Raw genomic sequence first — 20,442 nt, 5'->3', positions numbered from 1 at the left:
AAAACAGGACCGTATAAACAAGACTCCGCAGTCAGTTCGTCTGTCACAAGGCTCTATCTCTTGACATTTTCGCATATGTACTTATATTATGTATTTATATACATATGTACTTGTAAAATAAAAATACTAGAAATAAAATAAAAGATTCGTTTGGACGGAACCCTGTGTGAATTCGATTCGCACTTGGCCAATTTTATTGTGATGTTATGATGTACCTACAAATATTAGGATAAAATGAATAAAGAGGCAAATGCTGTGGACATAAAACCTAAAACAACATCATAAATAGTGTCAAAATCATAAACGACAAATGTGTGTCATTACGTAAGACGACTAATAAGTTAATAACAATGACTAGTATTAAACCTAAAGTTAGTAAATATTTGCTAGGTATTTGCTCAATTTATTGACAACAACTTGTAAACAAGAATATACTGTTTTGTTTGTGAATTATTAAATGAAATAGGTGCGGCTGTGGTAACTATAATCCCCGGTTGAGTTATTTTACTATCTGTATTTAAAAACGTTTATTTTAGTATTTACCGTATATTTGAAAAATAAAATTAGAATATATTTTTTGTAAAAAGATGAATAATTATTACTTACCTAAGCCTATTTTTTCGTCTGTTAATGTTAATTACATTGCATATCGAATAAACGGCTGTTGTTATTTGTTCTCGTAAGAAATAAAAAAAAATATCTTAAAAATGTAAACTTGTAACTAATAAAAATGGGAATTAAATAAAAATACAATATTATTTGACACAATTATTATTTTTTCTAAAACAATAATTATTTTTATTACAATTCAGCATCAGATGTAAATAACATTCAGCGAAATTAATTTGATATTTGTAACATTGATTTAAAAATGTACTTTTGGAATTACAAAAAGCTTGAGAAAATATTTACAGAATTTTTTACACCGATCTTAAAATATTTTTTTTATTATAACATAATTTACGACACAATAAATTACTAGTTAAAGAGATCGCTTATTTGATTCAAAAATTGTACAGATAATTTTGTAGGAACTTCATAATACTATGTTTTTTTTACGCAATAAAACACTAAAGCGGGTCTTCACGCTAATAGTGCTAGACTTAATTCACGATTGGGATCTGTATGCTGATCTTATTTCGTAACTAAGATCTTACATTTGTTTCATAAATAAGATTCATCTAGGCCTCAAGGCCGAGTGCTGCAAAATTAGTAACATGTCTCTAAATCACAGCGCGTCTTGGATTTGTACGCTGATCTCCAGAATAGCGGACTAAAGTTCATAAAAGTCATCTATTTATTAACCATATCATAAATTCGCCCGATTCCTAACAATCATATCAAAAATCAAAATGATCGTGACTAAGATCCAAGATACATATTCCATATTACTTTATTAACACCTAAAATTTTAAAACTTTAATAAAATACTTTATACAATTTATTGTTCGCAAAAATATTATTTTATTCAACTTCATTCCAAAATCAATATTTCGATATATGCGAAGTATCTTGTAATATTGAAATTACAATTATTTTTACTGATTATGTTAATACCATTCACATTTTATGATAATTATTTTAAATTATTTTATTTGGTCTAATAATAAAATCTTACAAATCTCTAATTATTTACAAAACTAAAATCTCAAATAACTTTTAATTTATAGCTGCATTTTAAAATTATCTTACAAAATATTCGTATTTTATAGTATTAAATACTACTCATTAAGACTAGACAGTATAATAAAAAATAATAACATAATAATCTTTATGGAATTATTAAATAGCTATTTCTTTGGTGCCTACACATTTTTTAAAAATAAAAATGAAACATAAATCGTAATAACATACTATTATTTTATTTAGGGTTTAAAAGTAAGGAAGAAAAATAAATTTATATTATTTTATTTTTTGATAATCTGTAACGTATGTACATACATTTAAGACTTAACTTCTAATAGTCATTATTACATAATCTTAAGCGTAAGGGACGCATCTTAATAAATAAAATATTATTAGAAAATGTTATTTAATTAATTTATGTTGTACTGAACAGAAATAATGTGCAACAAAAATTAAGGAAATTAGTTAAGAATACACTTATAATAAAAATATATTATTATTTACATCATCATACCCATTTTAAAGTACATGAAATCTACTAACCACAAAATAAATAAAATTTTAGGACTTGTGTCTAAACAGCAAAAACGGTACCATTTTGGTCAATCGTACATCATTGGTCATTATGTCTTTTGATCTAAATTTAACTGGAAATCAACAGCTTTCGAAGTCAATCTACCTATTGATACATTTCTCATTGATGTCTCCAGCAAGGAAGACGCTAGAATCTCGGATGGACATTATGGTGACTCCATCAGCGCTGCCTCTAGAGATGATATTGTTTTTCTTCTTTGTGCTACCGTAGTCATAGTTGGAGATCACTACACTCTCTGTGGGGTTTCTGTAACAATAATAAATATATATTTAAGAAAAAACCCGGTAGAGAGAGAATCATGTGTCGCGTGGAGAGGATACCGTACAAATTTAACAGTAAATGAAAAATATGTGCACCCGTACATACGTAATGTATAGTAAAATACGTTTATCAACTAAAATGTATGTTTGTTCGTTTTCTTTTACGACTTGTTATAGGTTTTCCTGTAATAATGAATCTGTACATTTTTTTCGAATTGTAGTATCAGTACTTCCGAAGATAAGAGCGGTGCGAGGGCCGTGGACTATGGCCAAAACATTTTTGGACAGTATTGCGTTGACAACTTAAGTACCTACTTGTACTATTGTAGTTTATTTCAATAAATAAATAAATATATTGCAATAAGTAAATTGGGGATCTCACTATTAAGACCACTTTATCCCTTTACACCCGAAGATTTTTTTTTGCAATTTCCGATTCAAAACGTTTATTACGGCTTTTTATATAGCTTAAGGGATCCACAAAAAATACGAAAAAAAATCCAGAGTTTATACGTAATCCAGAAATCGACCCGCACGATCGTGAGTCTCCGGTGGGAACTGTCACACTCACGATCGTGAAAATTGCAAAAAAAATTAGTTTTTTATCAAAAAATATTAGAAAATTAAAACAATTTGGAGATATTTAACATCACTGTCTTTATTTTCATTAGTCTTTATAAGAAATCTGTCTTGGCAATGAAACCTAAACTTCGTAATTCTATGAAAATCAACATTCTTCTTTCTTCCGTTATTGCCTCCGTCTTCAATCCTGGTCTCCAAGGCGTAGGTATTCTTGGCTAGGGAATACATCCAATAATAATGCATATGGAGAAAACTTTAGCCATATCTATTGCAATTAAATTAAGTTTTCGACCGGTTCTTCTTAGATAATATAAATTTGTGCATCTGGTTACATATCAAGAGCCTCATAATTAAAATATTAAGAAAAATATTTCTTTGGAAACTTTACTGGAGATGTTGGTAGGGATGTGTAGACCTTTTCAAGACAGAAAACGTATTCTTTTCCAAGCTATTTTTCGATGTGTTGGACGTGAAGATGCTCGGCGGCGAGAAATTTCTAGGGATGATTTTAAAGTAGATGGTTGAGGTTCAGGCTCAAGTTCCAGATCCAATTCTAGGTCAGTTTCTACTTGAGGGACTGCATGTGCTTCTGGATCTGTTTCAGGGCACAATTCTTCAAATTGAAACTCTTCTAATCTATTTGGTTGAAGCTCTTCACTTTCATGAAGATCTTCAATGTCCGATACATTTCTCCTCACCCCGCACTGGCAAAATCTGATCGTCATTTAAATGTACCCCTAAAATTGAAACAAACAAAATTGATATTGACGAAACTTACACATAACTGGTAATAGCAATAAAAGCATTTTCATCAAACGTTATTCTGCACCAACAACCGCAGGCACACGATCGTAACAGTTGAAAGGAGATGTTTCATTTTCGGCCATCTCTTGTACACTATATCTAAAAAACAGGAATAATTTGTATAATTGAAGAAAAATACACATATATTTTGATAACCTTAAGTATTCCTGTTTAAAAATATTTAAAATAAGCATTCCTCATTGAAATATTAAATATGGCGGAATACTGTCAATGTCAAGTTTTCAAAACTGTCGATAACCTATGTGTACCCCACACATAGGTTACTATACTCTTTGGATGTCGGTAATTCTGTATTTCGCTGTTTTTGTCGTAAAGTTATTGTTACCTTAGTACTTTACAACCTGGCTTTTGTTTTGGGTATCCCGTCATTATTTCTGAATTTAATTAATTATTTATAATAATTATAACAAACCACCTTTTAAATAGTATCTGGTTTAATAGATGTAAGTGACATGTCAAATTAAAAAAGAAGAAGTTGTCAATTTGATATGTGTAAAAGTGGATATATACATACGGTCTTATTCATAATAAGTTATAGCACACTTATAACGTTGCTATAGTACGATTGTCAAAAAGTGTTATTCATAAACGCATTTTAGGCACTAAACCGTTCTATAAACCTTCTATAACTTATAGAGGCCAGAACCCTACTATAACAGTGCTATAAGGCAAAGATGGCCGACTCTCAACAGCTGATTCGTGATTAATAACCTAATTTGACAATACGTTTTTAATAAATTATGTCAATGTCCATTTTGTATACAAACTTGAAATAATTTATTTTAATATCCGATAAATAACATATTATATCACTATTTTAAATTACAATGCAAATTTTACAAAGCTTAGATTATTAAAAATCTAGAAAACCGTCCACTTCGAAGAACATTGCACCAAAGAGTGATCAATGAGTTTTCATTAGACTATAGGAAGCGTTATCGCTTTAATAAATCGACAGTAAATTTTATAATTGATCTCGTACGTAATGATCGTAAATTAGATCGCAGAGGTCCTGGTACACCTTCTGAAATACAGGGTTTACGGCCATAAGATATTGCGAATGTTTACAAAACGAAACTTAATTGAATTTAACTTTATATAATTATATAAATATTACATAAAACATTAATATCCAACCAATTTTCACTCCTTTATCTTTTAACAACTTTTGCTTCACATCCCATTTTAACAAATAAAATATTTTTAAATTCGCGGTATTTACAAATTGAATGACATTGACATGTGATTTGGTTTTATCGACAACCCATTGACAAGAATGTCAAGACAGAATATTTTTTAGTACGAAATAATGTCATTTAATGATGTTTATCTATGGATATTCGTCAATTTGTTCGCCAAACTTCACTATAATGGCAACATTTTCATTTATAGTTGACTTTAGCGACACATTAGTTATAGAAGGTTTATGGAACGTTTATGAATAAGCAATTTTATAGAACGTTTTATAAGCTTATTGAACACTTTAACTAATGAGTGCTTAAAACCTTCTATAAGCATTTTTTATGAATAAGACCTATAATATATAATAGTGGACTCCAGTGTAAACGTGGAATAAATATGTACTGATAAGAAGATTCCATTTTAATCCTGAATATGTTTCTGCTCTGTGCTGCTTACGATTTTCGACTGATTCTACCTTACTTGTTTACCAAGCTTATGTTTTATGGACTCTTGTGCTTTTCGTGCGATCGCTGTGGATTGTGTTGACAAGGATTCAACATCATCAGGTAAAATATACATCAGTTAGTTGTATTAATCGTGAAATAATCGTTAATAATTTTAAACTAGAGAAGCTAATCTTTTTACATTTCTCTTTTTTAGATTACATTAGCAAGACAAGGACATTCTTGGGATGACAAAATAATCAGTTATTATTGCAACTGCATCGCTGGGCAACGAACCGTCCTCGTAGGTAGTTGCGCTCACATTATGACCATTGTTTGATGTTTGGGCTGAGCTCGTCACAGGATATTAAGGAACCTGCTACATGATTGGATGAAAATATTGATAAGGGAAGATATTGAAAATGAATAAATAATGTATCTAAGTGAAGAATAAATAAAATATTATCTAAATGTGAACTTAAAGTTGTTTTATTTACACACTTAAATGTTTTAACTAAAATAAATTGGTATAGAAGTACACATTTTGGTATGTTTGTTTTAAGTCAAGATTTATGAAAGTAAATATAATTCATGTTTATCAAATATAGGCATTGTTTCATACAATACAATATTTATATATCTACGCCCATTCGCGTAAAAAATATATTAAAAAGTATATAATGTATATAGTAAGTTAAAATGGAATGACAGATGACATTATTACGGTAATCACTACCGCCATGATGTTTTTCCACTGTTGTGTTGCAAGTTTAAGTGTAAATTATTGTTTTTTAACAATTAAACGAACATGATTTGAAGAAAATGAACCCCTACGAATTGTTCTTTGCAAGTTTTCTTAGTTTTTAGTATTGTGTGCAAAAGGTGGCCGGGAGCCCATACATTTTGAAACATCTCCTTTGCAACCTAATTGTATCTAAATTGCAAGTTAATCGAATAAACTACTAAATTCCACGTATTTAGTGTTCTTTTAGCTTTCAAATTAGCTATAATTAATAATAGATACTAAACATTTAATACCAAAAATAATTATATACCTGTGACAGTGCGCGGGTCGAAAAAATCTGCCATCTTTGGACGAGTCCCTAGCACAACTGACCGCCTGCACCCCGCTCACTTAGCCGGTAGCACGTGCGATACTCTCCTCACGATCGATCGGCATCGGTTGCGTTTCGAAAAACAAGAAGCTATCACGTGGGAATTTCTTTAAAGTGAAACTCACGCTCATATCATCTCGGGTGTAAAGGGTTATAAAGCAATGTTTTAAAACATGGATAATTTAGTAGCTCCTAATGTCTATTAAAAACCCAAAGAAATGGTTCATTATATTAAATATTTAACAAACTGTGCCAGTTTTTCGTGTAATCTTTTAAAACTTTCATACTTTGTCTCGGGAACAATATCGTTATTAATATTTGCATAGAGCCTTCCTTTCTACGCTTGTTTTCACAAGAGAACCTCAACAGAACACTAATTGTGCCGTTGTAGTATAACCAGGAGTTTTTATTTTTGTAAGACTTGACGGGAACAGAAGTGCTGTAACTTAGTTTAAGTGTGGCTGAAGTTAATTAAGCTATAGTCTGGTCAGGTCGTGTCTGAATCGGCGTCGTAACTTTGATTTGGCGTCGAATTTACGATAAAAAACTTATTACTTTTTATAGAATTATACTCCTACCTGAGGTCGGCCACGGATGCGCCGCTATTCCTGAAGACTATGCTGGAACGACTCAGAAAAGTATATCTCCCTTACGCCCTTCAAACGAGAACACAGCAGCTCATAACGCTGCTGTTATTAGGCAGAAATAGGTGTGGCGGTGGAGCCGAACCTCAAAGGGTTCTACCACCTTCATATCAATGAGACATTAGTACCAATGTACGCGTCATATTACCCTTCGCTGCCGGGTAAAAATAGTTCGCGCTATGTATTTTAGTGTGAAATAAATCCAAATTAAACACAAACATAATAAATAATAATTTAAATGTTTAATTATTAAATGTTAATAAAAGTACGTCTTAATAAAAAAGCATTATAAAAGTATCCGATAATTTAGCGTAACATCATGGTGTTACTACTCTACGCAAATGAATAGGCTTTGAAGATCAAAAGGCGGGACAAAACTTTCTCAATTTAACAGATTCTGGGCGTCTTTTATTTTGTTAACGGGATTGATATACATTATCCCTTAGAAATGTTTATAAACGGCGTTTCGTATTATTTTATAGGGTGAAATAGGGTTGCCAATTTGTAAACGATTTATTTTTTTAAATAAAGGTGCAAGTGTAATCCACCTGATGGTAAGTGAACATTGCCGCTCGTGGATATAGTAATCTATAAACAACCCCAGATAAGATTAATTGTAGGGGGGTCAGGGTTAAAATATAAAAAGTAGCATTAGGATTTCCGATCTAATCATGCCCATGAATTTCCTTATTTATTAAGGGCAAAAGAGTAGATACATTTCTTGGAATTAATAACTTATTTGTGAAACCACAGAGTACGTTGATACCACGTAAATTAATAGGAACTAACATTATTATTTATAGTTTTCAAAGAAAATTACCTATAATTACCCTTAAGATGTATAAGGAAATATAAAACGCGTATTTAGGGCTATTTTCCTATAGGGCTTACACTCGCATGCGGATCTGGTTCATTGCGTCGTTTCATACATTCTTTTCCTTTCAAGTAAGCCACACATGCATCTACAAAAAATATTTATGATTAAAATACTTGAAGTTGCACAAATAAATAATTGGAGCGTCCGCGATATTGTATATGTAACGACGTCACTTATCTAGCCATGCGTTTTCATAAAACCAAACGAGTATAAAAAAATCAGTTCGGTTTGGATTAACCTATTACAGATTTAGTTGCAAGTTAGTGTAATTTAATTAAAAGAGGAGTGGGTAGATGTATCGACATTCAAAAATTGCTCTGTAAAGAACCTATTTTGAATTTTAAAAAATGATTTGATTTGAAACAAATTATTTTTTTTAAAATGCAACGCAAAATATGAAAATGCCCTTATCCATTTTAGGTGATACATCGATTACTAAAATACAAGGAAAGTAAGATGTAAAATTATAGGTACCTGTTGCACCGATGTCGATGGGTGCTCCTGAAGGAAGTCTCACAGATCGCTGTCCTGGAGAGTCGGGAGCTGCAGGTGGGGTGGAGGGTGCCGCGGCGGCAACACAGGTACCTGTTGAAGTGCTGCCGGAATACCCCGCTCACGCAGTACAGTGCCACTGGGTTCACGCAAGAGTTCAGGAAACTGGGGACAAATTGAGGTTTTACATCTCTCACAGTCATATATGAAGACAGTGTATTAGGCATACGTTTTTTTATTGATTAACCTAACGATTAAGCAAACGTGCTACCTGATTGATAGAATACCCAGTATTATAAAGGTGGCAAGTAGAACAAGGACCTTATTTCAAACAGGTTTTTAGCATACGACTCTCGTGTAGAATACCTAAAAGAGATGTTAATTGTTGACAGCATTGTTCATTTAAAGTCGTTATTAATGAAAACTAAGCTTGCAAAATAATGTTATTATGTGGTAAAATGTACTATGTAAAGCACCACGGTTATGATGTCCTTTCGAATGGGAGATTTTACGTCATTTTTATAGCGATTTATTTTACCTGTATGGATAAAATATCATGAATTTGATGTACTTCCCATAACCTTATACTTTATTGGATCCGATCGACGACGATACTTTAGAATTGTGTATTTTTAAGGATAGGTTATTGTTCCTCCATATCTCTGGCTTACAACAGTATTATTAAGAACTGTTGTGGTCTATTCTGATATTTAAGATAAGTAGATATGACACGAAGTCAATCGGTTATTCTCATGCTGTTTCACCGGTTGGGTAGTTTCGCCGGTATATTTTCTATAAACAATCTACAATTCAAAATCATTTCCGCGTAATTTTTGGGGTCAGTAAAATTTCATAGTAGGACTTTGTTGTGCGGCAAATTCCACTTTTGCCCGAGACGGCGCGAATCTACGCTAAGCCACTCCGCTATAAGAACAATTTATTATTATGAGTATTAGTGACATGTAACATTTGATAATTGCTACAGACTTGTCTGAATAAGCAGTGCTTTCATAATATCATTGATATTTAACCATACGATACGAAACGATAATAACGATACATGTATACTTGTAGGCCATTATAAATCAGTTCGAAGTAAAACGAACACAGAAAAATATATTTCCTGGTATGAATAAGCCTAATTTATTTGAAATTTCGATGCTCACTTCGTGGTTATGATGCCACAAACCTCATTTTTAAGTAATTAATTGTATTTAATTGTAAATGAATCATATCGTTCCTTAATCATTTTCAAATAGAATAAGCTGCTGAATATACGAGTACCTAACAGACAATGATTCAAAGTTACATTTTAAAAACCAATGTTAATTCCGCATTATTTAATTTTCTTTGAAATATATGACACATTTTATGGCTTTCAAATATTAGGACTAGTTTTTGCCCACGGCTTCGCTCACGTTTAAAACAAAATAATATGACATACTAACATACATAAATCTGAAAATTCGTACCTTCATTGGAATGGCAGTGGCGCCATCTGGCAAAAATTGGTCGTACTAACTCTGAAACCTTCGTGGGCTCATGGACAACAACATTGCTAAAGATCATCACTTGACCAAATGCATAGATTACGATTCAATTCTTATTCATATGGATTAAAATAATCGATTCTTTTGGTTCAAAAGATCAATTTATTAATCGATCTTAGATCGCCATCCCTACTTCCCATGGGATTTCCGGGATAAAAACAATCCTATGTCCTTTCTCGGGTCTCAGACTATCTTTGTACAAAATTGCATTAAAATCGATTCAGTGGTTTAGGCGTGAAGAAGAAACATACAGACAGACAGACATATAGACAGAGTTACTTTCGGATTTATAATATTAGATTAAAAACGTCATGTCTTTAAATATCTGTGGTAGCATTATCGTCATCACTATTTACACGTTTAGCAGAAGAGTAGAGCAGTTCTTTTCGAGCTTGAAGAATAGAGGAAAACTAATTTTTGGAGGCAATCCATAGTAGTGCTTAAAAGTAACATTATAATTTATATAACAGTAGGTGATTTACGTATCTGTCATCATCATCAACCCATTACTGTCCCACTGCTGGGCACGGGTCTCCTCTCATAATGAGAAGGATTAGGCCATAGTCCACCGCGCTGGCCAAGTGCGTATTGGTAGACGTCACATACCTTTGAGATTTTTTTAATAAATCTCTCAGGTATGCAGGTTTCCTCACGATGTTTTTCCTTTACCGCTTAGCAAGTGATAATTAATTTCTACAGTTAGAGTTTCCCAACCACTAGGCTATCACTGCCATCCTTACGTTTCTATAATAATATACCCATAAAATGGTGTATTAAAATAATTGGTTCGCTATCTTCGGGGCCCACCACATTAGATTTAGAATAATAACAATAAATTAATCGTAAATTGCCGTGATAGCCTAGTGGTTAAGAAACTCGACCTCTCGCTCGAGGGGTCCGAGGTTCAAATCCCAGGCACGCACCTCTGATTTTTCAAAGTTATGTGCGTATTAGAAATTAATTATCACTTGCTTAAACGGTGAAGGAAAACATCGTGAGGAAACTTGCATAACTGAGAAATTTTAAAACAAAAAAAAAAGTTTTCAAAGGTATGTGTAGTCTACCAATACGCACTTGGCCAGCGCGGTGGACTATGGCCTAATCCTTCTCACTCTGAGAGGAGACCCGAGCCCAGCAGTGGGACATTAATGGGTTGATGATGATAATGATGAATCGTAAATTGTCATCTAACGCCCTTTATAGATACCTATTCAATCTATAATAAAATACCCATAGATCAATATATTGTAACGTTTGTTTACAATTTTTGATTGGCAAAGCATTGGATAGATTAATCATAAATAATAAATTTAATATAATAATGGGGCGGCTACTGAACGTGTATACTAATTTTTACTCAATTGATTGGGATTTATTGATTTAAGATTTAGTTAGAAGAATTGGCCCTACGTAAATACAAACTTAAAAGATCCATACTTTTTAATTATGATATAATCAAGCCTCAAATATTCCTTCAAAGCTCTAATAAAATTTGAATTATAACTAACTCAACACGGCTGAGTAATCTGTGCTGAATTTGTGTTGTGATTATGAGAGTGTGGGAACGATGTAACTACATAAATTTATCGAGTCCCGTCGTGTCAAAGTTGGGTGAATTTCGAATTACTTATAAACTCTCCCATCTAAGTTTGGAAGTTTGACAGCGGAACATCAATTCATTATGTAATTGTCCCACCTCCGGCGGGCAACTTGTACAAAATAATGTATGATATACGACCGTTAATAAAATTATCGTAGCGAAAAAACCTAAGTCTGGCAATTCGTCTATTTCTGACAGTTAAAGTTTATCATTTTGATCTGCGGTAAGAAAAACATTGGATATATTGCCTATTAATAACGTCGATACAGAGACGAGAGGTCAGTATAGAGACGAGAGTTAGCAAATATGGCACTACTTGCTCCTCTTCACAGTTAAGAATTACTTATAAAATATTTCTTATTAAAAAAATTAGTCATAAGCCTTTTATAACGTCATTTTGTTTTTCGTAATCTTGAAAGAAAACCTATTCATTTGATACCCATATCATGAGGTTGCATAAACAATATTTGTGCCGCCATCTTGGGGCGCCTTACTGATTTTACAATAACGTTTAGAGACACTAATCTTTCATTGTCATCCAAACTAAATATGTGTACCAAATTTCAGCTCAATCGGTTAGGTATGAAATGTATTTGCCATATTCGACCCTCACATACACACGAACTAATATAGAAAGTTAAATAAAAGTATGTAAAAAGAGAGGAGCGAATAGAAAACCATCGTAGATTACAGTACTTATTACTTATACAAGTTAACTATACCTGTTAAGAAGTAGTATATCGTTTTCTAATTAAATTATAGATGCAGATCATGCTTTTCTTAGTCCGTACATCTATACAAATAAATTAAATTGAGTTTAAGTTTGTGAGAGTGTATCCATTCAAGGAAATTTTAATGGGTTGATCTTGTATTGATTTGCGTTAAAACCGTTTTTTCTTTTCAATTTTAAAATATATCGAGTTTTGTATGCAAATGTGATGATTCAGTCTATTTATTGTAACTATTATCCTATTGTTAATCCTTTATACGTATTTATCGTAATCATAGGCTCTTCTCAGTTCTCTCATCCATCGAATTGCATTAAACCCTATATTTTATACTTTTTTAATATTTCCTCTTCATTTAAATAACATTTTTACTACACATATTTACTGACGGAGTTGTTACTAAAACTAGCCTAAGAATTAGACGCGAAGGGGTCAAGGTTCGACCTTGTATCAGGGAAACAATGAGATATCTGCACTGATCATAAGTTTATGTTTTTATGTATTGGATGACATGAATACTAGTGCGAGGCTATAAATGTAGAATACATAATTTTCATCGCTTACACCAATTATAAAGTAGAATACGTTGGCTACTTACCTTAGACAAAATCCCATTATCCGCAGGGCATGGGTCCAGTCGTTGTAGTCGATTTGGGCGGTTGGTGACAAATGGAACCACATTTCGAAGGCGTGGTACGGCAGGAAGCAGATGAAGAATACTGAAACAAAAGAAAAATATAATTTGTCACGAATATACTCGTAGCTCCGTTTATATTATCTACAGACAATGAACGTGTCTTGTCAGACACTGTCATATTTTTCTATAGAATATTTTGAAAGGCACGGCGCATATCTGCGCGGTTAAGAAGATATAAATTATGTCCTCACATAATATATAGAACGTTGATATAATAAATTTGCTACAGACAATCTAATGGATTTTTTAGCATACATATTTCCACAAACATACTACGTATCAGACACGGTCCATGGTAAAACAAAATCATGGTGTCCTATTAGTATTGTGTACTCCGTTACACGACTGTAGATACCGTGGAGTGGACACGTGCCGTGCCTGTCAAAATATTGCATAGAAAAATTGAATTTCTCTGACACGACTCAATATATGTAGATGTAAACGGGACCTTACATTATACCCAACAAGATGTTCTGCAAAGAATAAGTAGGTTTAATAATAACAGTTATTGTTTATTTTCTTACTTCAAGGTTTTGGATTGTACTAATTAGTAACCAGAATATCCTTTTAAGTACAAAGTGCTTTAGTTGGAAGACTCCGCTCTTTAGCTTATGTAAACTTAAAACTCACTGTGTGTAGGTACTCGTATGGGTATGAGAGAATGCCCATTTGTATAAGTGTATGTGTGTTATATTAATAAGAAAATTACAAAAACAGTCGAGTATTGCAAAATATATTTTTTACATACGCTCTATATTTCATCAACTTCCTGAAATGGGAGAGAAAAACCGAAGCATTTATGTTCTTTTTCCAGCGTATCTTCATTATTAAAACCGGGATCCATAAAAGTGAGTTTTTGTTCTGCAGGCGAGAACAATTTGCTTGGAACAACGCCAGCGCGCCACCAATTTCCTGGCACAAGTAAAAAGATGGCACGCCAATCCTGTCCCATTCGACACGCCTGGAGTGAAACTTCCCGGGATTTTCTAAATTTATTTATGGTTACACTATCTGTCGTGACACTGATGTGTTCTGGTTGAAAGGGTATGGAAAAGCTCCACTATTTGACTTTGTTAAAGGTAGAATAGAGGTGAAATTTTTGACTGAGATTAGTCGAGAATAATCTGGAAAAATTCAACTATCGGAGATATAACTATGTATATTGTACAGAGTACTAATTGAATATATAACTGCAAGAACTCCCACACAGAGGGTGACATATCACCAAAATTTTCATATTTTTATTATTAGTATATGTTATTATAGCACCCATTAAGATAAATACATTGTAAAAATTTGAACTGTCTACCTATTACAATTAAATAAATAAAGCAAACACATCGAAAAATAGCGGTTTCTTTTTTTAAGTATCTATCTATTACGGTTCAGGAGATAGAGCCCTGTGACAAACGGACAGACGGACAGACGAACAGACGGACAGGCGGACATACGGACGGACGAACAGACGGACAGACAGATGGATAGACGGACAGACGGATAGTCGAACAGACAGACATACGGACAGACAGCGGAGTCTTAGTAATAGGGTTTCGATTATACGCTTTGGGTACGGAACCCTAAAAATGTATGTACTACAAATACTCTGTTACACAATGTAATAAAACACCTAATTTCACTTTTAATTATTCATACCTTATATTACTCTACCGACATTCATTACGTTGGTGCTTCCGTTTATTAAAATTTTGAATTATTACGGGTACTTCCAAGTTTCACCCCTTATTTCCGTCTTGGGAATGATTATTTAAAAATCCTTTCCGCATCTACGTTAGGTACATAAGGAACTTTATAAATTAAATCTCTTTGTTCAAATACTGTTAAGGCCATTTACATTATGTCTGTCCGAGAATTTTACAGGGATGCTAAGTGTGTCGGAATGAAGGTGGTAGAGCATTTTTTTATTCGACTTCAGCGGCACCACCGCCACACCTATTTCTGCCTAATAACAGCAGTGTTAAGCCCTGCTGTCTTCTGGTTTAATGAGCTTCGGAAGGAAGACATACTTTTCTGAGGCATTTCCGCGGCAGATTAGTCATCAAGCGTATCTGCGCAACTATGGCCGACCACAGGTAGGAGTCTAAACTTATCTGAGGTTGATAACAGACATCCATGGGCTGCAGTAACCAATTATTTCGGTTAGACTGCTTCCTCGTCTGCTACTCCTATATTAAAAAAAAGTATTGGCTAATACGCTTTAATAGTACTGTTAACGTATTAACGGTTTTATCGGGTCTTTCGCCTTCTTCGATTTGTAGTGAAAATGAATGAATGCCAAGTGAAAATTAGACATTCAAATAACTGTCAAAAAACCCCTTATGTGTAAGTTGCAACACAATGTTTTCCTTAACCCTTATAGCAATAATAATTAATTGATTTATAATACACGCATAACTTTCAAAAATCAGAGGAGCCGGGGGTTTGAACCTCGGACCTCCCAATCGTGAAGCTCACTAGCCTATCAATGATATAACAAATGCCTCAAAATAAGTATAACTTCAAAAATTATACTGCAATATTTCTTGTGATGAAACGTGGCGTTACTTGCACCGTGTAAAGGTTATAACACTTTCCTTTTATCTCATTAATACTGAAACGTTGTTACAGAAAAATGCCTTCCCTCATTTCCGGAGTTAGTAAGTCTTATTGTTGGGCTTACAAGTAAAAAAGGATCTAAGAAAGCCATTAGACGCTGTAATCTATTAACAGACAAAGAAGTCTTATTACCTTGTAGATAATCGGAAACCTGTCAAAATAATGATTTGCAGGAAAAATCATACTTACAGAGTCGGCCATCTTTATTTGTGTACGCGTAATTCGGAATTAAGGTATTGTACCGTTCTTTGACGGACAATTCGTGGAGAATGAAAATATATTTCCGAGAAAAAGCTATCCGTACACGTAACAGCGGTCGCCTCGTGTCAACGCCAGATTTCACAATCAATAGGCAGGTTTTGCTGTATAGTCGTTTCGATACTGTGCTTAGATGAAACAAAGTCCTGTGCTATGGAGACCTTGCAGTTAGAACTTCGGGATCGAATTAGACATTTTTCTTATAATATCTGAGTAGCAGACGAGCATGCAGTCCACCTGATGGTAAGTGGCTACTGCCGCCCACGGACATCTGTAATCAACCTCAGATAGGATTACATATTCCTACCTGAGGTCGGCCACAGATGCGCCGCTACCCCTGAGAACTAAGCTGGAACGCCTCAGAAAAGTATGTCTCCCCTATCCTTCAAAACGGAACACAGCAGCGCCTAACACTGCTGTTATTAGGCAGAAATAGGTGTGGCGGTGGGGCCGCCGGAGTCGAACCACAAAGGGTTCTACCACCTTCAAATTATTATTTGCTTTAATGGTAATTTGTATTTTTATAATGTACATTTGAACATTATAAAAAACATATATACGGTCGAATTGAGAAACCTCTTCCTTTTTTGAAGTCGGTTAAAAAAGTTTGGAAAATCCAAAAGTGCACGACTCATAATGCTCATTTAATTATGAAATATATAAAAAAAAAAAAAATTAAGTCGTTCAATATTAATTGCCGAAAAAACAGCTGAGTAGGAAGAAGGTACTGCACAAGCGCCCCTGGTGGAATAAATGTACATAATATCTATAGATATACAGTCTTGTAGTTTTCGTTTTTTATTAATTGCAATTAAACGACACTGAATTAATTAATCATACGCATTCAGTGACCTACAATCGTCGATTAGAATTTTTAAAAAAAAAAATTAACTCAAATGATGGATTTTTTCACAAGTTACAGTGTTTTCAGGTTTCACACATGACGGACAGGAAATTTTTTTGACCTATTTTGGTGTTTTTTTCCAATTCTATTGCAGTAAATCAATTTTTAAAAAGTATGGAATTAAACTCCATTAAATTATCTCGACAATAGTATGCAAAATATCTTGATTCCGTGAACTATCAAGGCTATAATAATAAAAATAGCCGCCAAAATGAAGCGAAAAAAATTTTTCGATCGTAAAGCACTCTCTGATGCTTCGCATCATGAGTCGTGCAAAATCTTTAAAGCATGAAACTTCAATTTCATGATCTTAAAGGGAAAGTCTACGAACATAAAGTTGGCCAGCTTGGTAGACTATAGCCTTAAGCCTTCTCATTCTAAGAAAAGATCTGTAAAGCATTGGGATACTAAGGCGTGGATGATGCAACTTTCTAAGAGAAATAACGTTATTTTAAAATAGCAAATAAAAATTGTTCATCCATTGCCTGTCTAATCCCGTCCAATTGTCTTTACGTCAAGTACAAAAGCGTATTATGAGTTTATATAAACCATGTAACATTTCTTGTAATTTTTGTGTAAGTTATGTGCTTATTCCTGAAATGATCTTAAATACTAAGTATCCTAAATCATAACATTTTTACTTTTGTATTTCAATTTACACGGTACTTTAACATCTTTTCATATAAATATCTTATATATCTATATCTTATATATCTTATATATCTTACATATAAAATATCTTAGAAAAAATTGGAAAGAAATTGTTGGAACTTCCGTTTTTGCTCTATTTCTTTTTAAAGCAGATAGGAAGAACAATTTATTCATGAAGGTAAAGATTTAAATCGAAGCTGAATATATCAGTAAAGATGATATGATTGTTATATTTAGCAAAGATAACTATTAGTGATAATAACTTACCGATTACAAAGATCAGGACCATGCAAGCGACACTCCTTCGAGCCTTAGCTTGAGCTTCACCCTGGCCACCGTGCAAGGCTCCCGGCATCTCTCTGGTACTCGCGAGCAGTCTCTGCGCCATCAGGGTGTAGAAGAATGCGATCACCAGAAGAGGCAATGCGTAGTAGATTATCGCTTTCGCTAGCGTCATCCATCTGTGAACAAAGTGATATTGTTTATTATATTATTTATTTAACTATTATATTTTTATTCGTTTGTGTTGACATTTTATGTATCCTAAGTTCTATTTACCTATTTACCTATACCTACATTACCCCACTATTTTGTAAATAATTAAGATAATTTGTTGTTAATATATGTGTGTGTACAATGCATTACGTAATAAAGTTATTTCTTTCTTCTTCTATATTGGAACTTGGATGTCCATCAACATTTTGATGTGCGCTCCTAGACCGAATGTCGTTCCTAATGGCTTCCTTAGTTGAAGCCACCCCTACAAGTCCTGTATCTTTTGATTTAACGATTTTTCCCTATCTTCTTCTTCATCCGTAGGGGCATTTTTTTTTTGCCTAAACGTGCTTACCTACTTTCTTTGAAATCTTGCCTACTCATCTTGAAATTGAATTAAACCACAAAATTATGAATTAATTTTTGAGTACTTGACAAATAAAAAATTACGTATAAATAACTAATACTAGGAATGTAATTTTCGTAATAAATAAAAAAGTATTTCAAACATTTTCAGGACATTTCAGAACGTAAACGTGGGAACACTTTACGCAACACTTTCAATCCTCAAAACTGGTTACACTTTCTTGTTAGGAGTGATCATCATCATCATCAACCCATTACTGCCACTGCTGGGCACGGGTCTCCTCTCAGAATGAGAAGGATTAGGCCATAGTCCACCGCGCTGGCCAAGTGCGTATTGGTAGACTTCACATACCTTTAAGATTTTTATCTCTCAGGTATGCAGGTTTCCTCACGATGTTTTCCTTCACCGTTTAAGCAAGTGATAATTAATTTCTAATACGCACATAAATTTGAAAATCAGAGGTGCGTGCCTGGGATTTGAACCTCGGTCCTCTCGATCGAGAGGCCGCGTTTCTTAACCACTAGGCTATCACTGCCACTGTTAGGAGTGATCAATCTATGCTTACTCTGTAAAGTTTATCATTGGTCCTCCTTACAAATCCTCCGAATAATGTAGCTGGTAACATCTTTTAGACAGAAAAACCTTATAGATATTTTATTCGAAATAGCCTCTACACTTGAAGGCTATATAGGAACCTTCGTGTAATGGCTGAGTAAAACAACAATATTAATTAATGTTGAAAATTGTTTTAGTTATTATTTCGAGTTCATTGTCAGTCCGGAAAATTATACGTACGATATAAATTTAGATATTCAATGTGGGTCAAGGCATTTAATTTGAGTTTCTAGATACCCACAATATAGGGAACATGGGCCTATGGGCAAAACGGAAAAAGCTGAAAAAACCTTCAGCAAAACCGAACTGAAACTTGAAAAATATTGAACTGAAAACTCGCCTTGTTTTCGTATATTTCGATGCTCGTACTACAAATAGCTGTAAAAATTGCGAGCGTTTTTTAAATTCCTGTTGGTTATTTACGGTCAAAACAAAGGTCTGTTTTTCTAAAGAAAAATATATGAACAATTGCGTATGAAAATGTAATATGCGTATAATCCGCGCAAAACTGCTAGTCTGTTCTGAAGCTGTTGCGAGTTGGTGTAGTCATATAATTTGTTTATAATATAGGAGTAGCAGACGAGCATACAGTCCACCTGATGGTAAGTGGCTACTGCCGCCCATGGACATCTGTAATCAATTAGATTCTGATTAGATATTCCTACCTGAGGTCGGCTACAGATGCGCCGCTACCCCTGAGGTCTAAGCTGGAACGCCTCTGAAAAGTCTGTCTCCCTTACCACACCCTTCAAACCGGAACACAGCAGCGCCTAACACTGCTGTTATTAGGTGGAAATAGGTGTGGCGGTAGTGCTGCCGGAGTTGAACCACAAAGGGTTCTACCACCTTCATATGTACATGATACATGATGTGTATGTACATAGATATATACATACACTCGAAAACGTTACCCCTAATTTGCTAAAATGAAATGCCTAAATATAATTACTATTTCAATTGACTATGCCCTATCAGATTTATTAATGTAAATACGTATGGAATGGAGAGGGCTCCTTCAAATATTGGATCTTTCAATATCGTCCCGCATAATTTAGAATATAAAAATGTTAGAGGGGAGATTGGGGAGAGATAGATTGGGTGTGATTGGTAATAAGGATACGTAAATATTGTCGGTAATTCAAAAAGTGATCATGTTTGTTTTATGAATTCGTGATGCAAAACCAAAGCAGTCATCTGATTTTAATGGTTACTTGTAATTACTTCCGAATAACAAAAACCTAAAAGAATATAAACAAAAATATGTATTGATTTATAAAGAAAGGAGTAGGAGGGTTTGAGGTTCAAATCCCAGGCACGCACCTC

At 33.6% G+C, this 20,442-nt stretch overlaps 1 protein-coding gene across 1 annotated transcript in view; it reads right to left on the bottom strand.

Moving 5' to 3' along the window:
• Positions 1–764: 764 nt before the first annotated feature.
• Positions 765–20,442, bottom strand: part of NGR-A14 (neuropeptide receptor A14) — a 97,849-nt gene continuing 78,171 nt past the window's right edge. The window contains exons 5-8 of the mRNA XM_073088950.1: positions 17,910–18,103; positions 13,118–13,238; positions 8,624–8,806; positions 765–2,467 (exon numbers count right to left, since the gene is read on the bottom strand). Coding sequence (XP_072945051.1) covers positions 2,302–2,467; positions 8,624–8,806; positions 13,118–13,238; positions 17,910–18,103 — 664 coding nt within the window. The 3' untranslated portion in view covers positions 765–2,301. The remainder of the gene's footprint in view (positions 2,468–8,623; positions 8,807–13,117; positions 13,239–17,909; positions 18,104–20,442) is intronic.

Source organism: Epargyreus clarus, unplaced genomic scaffold (assembly GCF_041222505.1).
Source record: "Epargyreus clarus isolate Ecla_fem2 unplaced genomic scaffold, WU_Ecla_fem_2.2 ptg000027l, whole genome shotgun sequence".
Lineage (NCBI taxonomy): Eukaryota > Metazoa > Arthropoda > Insecta > Lepidoptera > Hesperiidae > Epargyreus > Epargyreus clarus.
Note: the sequence above shows the minus strand (reverse complement) of the source record. Positions and strands in the feature narration are given on the sequence as shown.